Raw genomic sequence first — 5993 nt, forward strand, 5'->3', positions numbered from 1 at the left:
TATATCCTCGGTCCTATCTTCTCTCATAGTAAAATTATTTCTACTCGGCTCTCCAAACAGTTTCTTATAATACTCTGTGATAAAAACTTTGAGATTTTCCTCGCCTACGATTATCCCTTCGTCTTGCTCTAATTGAAAGATTTTCTTTTTTCTATGTTTTCCGTTTGCAATTAGATGAAAATATTTTGTATTGTTTCCACCTTCTTGCACATGTTTAACCTTTGCTCTCTGAGCCCATTTGGCTTCTTCCTCCCTTCGGAGTTTAGCCAGACTATCATTAGCATTACGTAAAACATCCCGCTCGACCGCGTAAGGGGAATTGTTTCCGCCTTTATGTCAAGCTCATCGATAAGAGAAAGTAGCCTCTCCTTTTCTTTTTTATAAGCCCCACTTCGATTCTTTGCCCAACCCCTTAAGAAACGTCTCAAGTGTCTAATTTTATTTTGCCAAATTTCAATAGGGCTGCTACCCGACACAGATGCATTCCATTCTCTCTTAATCATTTCATGGAAACCATCTTCCCGGAGCCATGATAGTTCAAAAGAAAATTGTGCCTTATTACCAAGGTGAGCTTGTTCCCCTGAGTCAATAAGGAGAGGAGTATGATCAGAGCCCGAGCGCGCGAGTGCTCGAACTGATACAAGAGGAAATTTCTGCTCCCAATCAACACTAGCTAGCACTCGGTCTAGCTTCTCATATGTCGGGATTTGTCTTCTACTCGCCCACGTGTATTGTCTCCCAGTGAGTACGATTTCTCTGAGATTAAGGCTTTCTATAATCGCATTAAAAACAAAAGGCCAGCGAAAATCTCCATAGCGCCTTTTAGGAAGGTGAAAAACAGGGGGATTAGATGTTTATGAGACAAGAGAAGAGGAACCACACATAGCGCCTTTTTTGCTTCCTATCACCCTTTCATCGCTTCTCCCTTTTTATCAACCTCCAAAACATTCTCCAAACAACACCTCAACTTGCCAACCTCGGGATCAAAGAGCATCATGTCCCTCTTGCACTGAAAATCTCCACAGTCACCATTTCCAAGACTTTTGCGAATAAAACCATCTTCGCTCTATCATGATCCTTCACCTGCAATTTCGACCACCATTGAACCCCGTAAGCGATTTCAAAGACCATAGAGCATGGTTCCGATGGCCCTTTGCCCTCAAAACGCGCTAATTTCCCATCTTGCCAAATTCTCTATAGCACCACATCAACACCCACAGCGACTGGGTTACTTTTTCTTCTACACCATAAGACTTAAGCCAAGAAGAGATGCAATGTTCAACCGAGGTAAAATGCAAATTTATCCCCGCCGCACAACTCATTATATTCTAAACGTATCTATCAAGACGATAGAGGAATAAGAGGTGTGCCATTGACTCCTTTTGGCCATAAAAGAGGCAAGTCTCCACACATTTCCTCCCCTCTTTATCAACACATTCCTGGTTAAAATACTTCTCCTAGGTACCAACCAAATAAACGTTTTGATTCTCAAAGGTATCTTAATCCTCCACATGAATTTGTATGATATGGCCCTTGAGAACTGCATGGCTTGGTAGAAGGATTTAACCGAAAAGGCCCCTGAGCCAGTGAAGTTCTAAACCAAGGTGTGAGGATCCTCCTCATGTTATCCCCTCTATTAGCAAGTTCAGATCAAGCCACTACCCACATAGCTCACCCACCAGGTTTCTTCTGAATCTCAAGCTTCTTACCCCCAAATACTTCTCCAATAGTCCTTTGTTTGTCTAATGAAACACAAAAGAGTCAGGAGAATTTCATGGCTAAAGTGGAATCAACTATCCAGTGATCCTCCCAGAAACTGGTCATCTCCCCAATTCCAATTTAAACACTAACACATTTCCAAAAAGGTGCTTAATCTCCATCAGCCCTTGCCAGAAGTGGGAATCACCTAGCTTAGCTGTTACTTGACAAAGAGTTTGTTTCACCAAATATTTTTCCGATAAAATTTATTGCTAGCTCCCTTTTTCATTGAAAAGTTTCCATAGCCATTTACTTAGCATGGCAATGTCCATCCCCTCCATGTCCAGTATGCCTAAACCCCCTGCTCATTAGAGAGACAAACAATACCCCACTTGACTAGATTGTATTTCTTTTTCTCCCTCCCCAAAGAAAGTTCATCCTAACAACATCCATCCTTTCCCGAGAACCCACTGGTAATATGTAAAAGGATAGCATGTATAAGACCACCCCCACACCATACTTGGTTTGGGTGGAAACGGAGATGGATGGATGAGCTTGCGCCTTATCAGGCAGCATCCATGCCATAGATGGCTTGTTCATCCGATCAGGAGAAGGCGTTATGACCTACACAAGACAAACGAATAATGATAAGTATGAAAATCAGTTACGCAGGGTTAACTGACCAACACAATCCATCAGAACAATGGTAATCATGACATAGAATACTTACCGTGAGCGGAGCAGGATTAAGCGCAGAGGTTGGTCAGCTGGACGATGAAGAAGGCAGCACCACCATGGTTGTGTTCGGCGTAGTGGAAGGCAGGACCACTGTGGAAGTGCTCGAAGGAGTGGAAGACATGACGACCTGCGGTAGATTTAATACTTAAAATGTGGAACTAGTCAATCTATAGCACTACCTAAATCCACTAAGGCGGGTAAAAATGGTTCCATACAGCATAAATCCACCATCTACGAACTTGATCTACCACATCTACGATTAGATCTACGCATGTTTACTCTGCATACACATCTACCACATCTAGGGTTCAAGCTTTCTTTTAGAGACTGAAAGAGGATACAACAGAACTGATCGATGTCGGCGAAGATGAAGAATGCACGCCGGCGACGGCCGCTGCCGATCTTCTCCTCACAGCCGGCAAAGAAGGGGAAGTAGAGCTAAATAAGGGGTCGTAATAAGGCGGGGATGACCACGTGAGCTCACGCCATCTCCACCGCCTGCGTCCGCTCGTACGCCGCGTTCTTGAATAAACACAAGACGAGGGGAAACAGCTGGTTTAGACTTTCCCGCGGAGCGGGGGGTACTTTGAGGAACGTCCGGGCCACAACATGAACGTGTGAACTGGGCATCTAATCGGACCTTTTCCTGCTTTCCAGAGCTTGTTTCGAGGTAATACGACGTACCAATGAGTTTGCAGGACGAATGACAGCATCACGAAGGAGCACACGGCTCCATCCGAGTTAGGACAACAAGGCGGCCGTGCAGGTACAGGTACAACACCACCGTTACCGCCGCGGCGTAACTGTGCCGCGCCGCGACGCCACGAGGCACACGCGATTGCCGCAGCGCGCGCAGATATAAACACAGCGACGATCGAGACGAGACGACACGGTCCCGCCGAGCCCAGAACGCTAGCGCCAACGCCAAGAGCGGCAGACGAGTACGTACGAGACCCGGCCGCGCGCGCGCGGAACCCAACCAGCGTCCAGACTCCAGAGTAGTGGGCGGGGGCTACCATGCAGCACAGCCCCGGTCGTTAGCGCCAGCACCCACCGTCGCCGCCCATACATAAATCGCAGCAGCAGCAGCATCACTACCCGCCTCCACCGCCGACGTCCATCACAGAGACAGCGAGAGAGAGGATGGGGAACTGCCAGGCGGCGGAGGACGCGACGGTGGTGGTGCAGCACCCGGGCGGGCGGGTGGAGCGGCTCTACTGGGCCACCAGCGCCGCCGAGGTCATGCGCGCCAACCCGGGCCACTACGTCGCGCTCGTCACCCTCCGCGTCGCCGAGGACAGCCGCCGTCCGGCCGACCCGCAGCAACGGGGGCAGCGCGGCGGCGGCACGGTGCGGCTGACGCGGGTGAAGCTGCTCAAGCCACGGGACACGCTGCAGCTCGGACACGCCTACCGCCTCATCGCCATCGCCGAGGTCGCCAAGGCCGTGCAGGCCAGGAAGGACGAGAAGACCAGGAGGGAGCAGCGGCAACAGCAGCAGCAGCTGGGAGGATCGAAGCAGGCCGGCGGTGAGTCTGCATCCACCGGTGACGACAAGGCGCTGATGGACGAGGGTCTTGATCAGGTACCTCACCGTATACTGATGATCCATCCATTGCAGCTTAATTCCTCCCCTGCTTTGCTGTTCATCGATGTCAGCTACTCTGTTATTTCCATGCTCTGCATGTCCTCCTGTTCTGCATGCATGATGGTCATTCGGTACTTCGCAAGTAAAACTTGTTCCAATCCTTGGAGTTTTTTTTCTTCTTGGACAACGTGGTGCACTTTCCATGTTTAATTTGTGGTTCATTTCACATCTATTCAGTACCACACCATTCCAGTTTGAACTATTTCAGCTATGAAATTGCTTTAGACATGTTAATGGCAACTATCTACAACATCCTCCAAGTAAAAAAAGGAAGATGTTCTTGCTCTGACTACATGTTCTTCAGAAGCTATTGTTTAGAATTTCTATTTTAAAATTTTATGTCAGGTTCACAAGAGTAGGTAGTTACCTAGTTGGTTAACCTGCTATCATGCAGTTTGCTGTTAACTTGGAGTAGCTTTGACCATTAGATCATGTCATGGCACTTGTTATTTTTTTGATTTGTTCAGTTGGCCACCCTCCTCAATTTTATACCTTATACTCTGAGTCCATATGACACACTAGTACCTAACCGCCCAACCAAATTTTGATTACTAAAGATCGATATCATATATTAGCTGATCATCAAGATACAATCATAATCTGAATAATGTACTCTAAGTCTAAACATGATATGATGGCTGCTTATACATATATACAGTGGGCAAATTATTCCCACTCCAAACTAAACTATACTTTAGGCCACATCTTGCTTTGCTCACACCACATGGAAAAAAAGGTAGGGATGGGTACCTAAATTTTGAGCTGCCTTTTAAATAAAACTGCAAGGTGACTCGGAATGTCAGCTACATGTAGAATATGCCGCCCACAAATATGCCTAACAACTAATGGACAAGGAATCGTTCACCATTTATTCTCTGAAAACTTGGGGGAATCGTCACTCATCTCTGAATCTCTAAACTTAGTACAGCATGGCATGTTCTGATTATTCTCCTGCCGCCCATGGCCTATCCTGTTGCAGCTGGAGCACCAAGACAAGGACAGCCACCACCGGAGCAACTCGGCTAAAAATTCGAGGCATCGCCAGTGGCGCCCTTCTCTGCACAGCATCGCCGAAGTCAGTAGCTGATGCTAGCTGATTAGCCGATGAATGATCTGTCTTTTAGAGTTCATGTTCATCAGTTGGTTGCTAGGTTCAAGTTCGACAGCTGGATCAGTACTATAGAAGATGAGCAACTGGAACTTGGGACACGTAGGATTATTGTTGAACAAATTTGTGTGAATGTGTGATGTACCGTAGTATATTTGTTCTGTTAAGATGCAAAGTACATCTACCTGGAGATTTAGCTTTTGAGGATCTCTGTTGTGGTGTAGTGTATCTGTATTAATTGTTCTTGGTGCCGACTTTGCAATCATCAGGCTTCGGCTTAGTGCGGATTCGCAATCATAAGCTGACTATAATGATACAGCGGAGTTGGAGGTCCACACTTTGGTGTGCTGGAAGCAAAGCACATCTGCATTTGTATACTGTTCCTGCAGATTCTGCGGATGGAGTTAGTGGTGAGACAAGGGTGAATGATCCTTAATCAGGCGCCCACACCTGAACTCAATGAACATGCATGTGGTTGGTGGGTGTACTTTCCAGTTGGTATAATTGTTTCATCTTTTTTTTCCTCCTAGAAAAAGATACCCAAAGACATCTTATATCTCATATTCATCATCATTCAATTGTTCGAGTTAAAACACGCACCAAACAAGCAGAAAAGACCGGGGCACCTGCAAACGGCCTCCGAACCAAGGCTTAAAAGACCGCAATAGGCATTTGCCACGGACAATGATATGCGCTAATGAATTGAGAAAACCAACCTTGCCGTTGACAAAAACGAACAAAGAGGTTGAAAGTATCGCACCACAGACCATAGAACAATTTTCCCTAATCGACACACCAACTG

General features: G+C 46.6%; 1 protein-coding gene across 1 annotated transcript; it reads left to right on the forward strand.

The window, feature by feature from the left end:
• The first annotated feature begins 3336 nt into the window (after positions 1–3336).
• LOC127317511 (uncharacterized) lies at positions 3337–5507 on the forward strand. The gene is made up of 2 exons (XM_051348067.2): positions 3337–4020; positions 5063–5507. Exons 1-2 carry the CDS (start codon positions 3580–3582, stop codon positions 5168–5170), a joined length of 549 nt encoding a protein of 182 aa, XP_051204027.1. The 5' UTR covers positions 3337–3579; the 3' UTR covers positions 5171–5507.
• The last annotated feature ends 486 nt before the right edge of the window (positions 5508–5993 follow it).

Source organism: Lolium perenne, chromosome 7, assembly GCF_019359855.2.
Source record: "Lolium perenne isolate Kyuss_39 chromosome 7, Kyuss_2.0, whole genome shotgun sequence".
NCBI classification, from domain to species: Eukaryota; Viridiplantae; Streptophyta; class Magnoliopsida; order Poales; family Poaceae; genus Lolium; species Lolium perenne.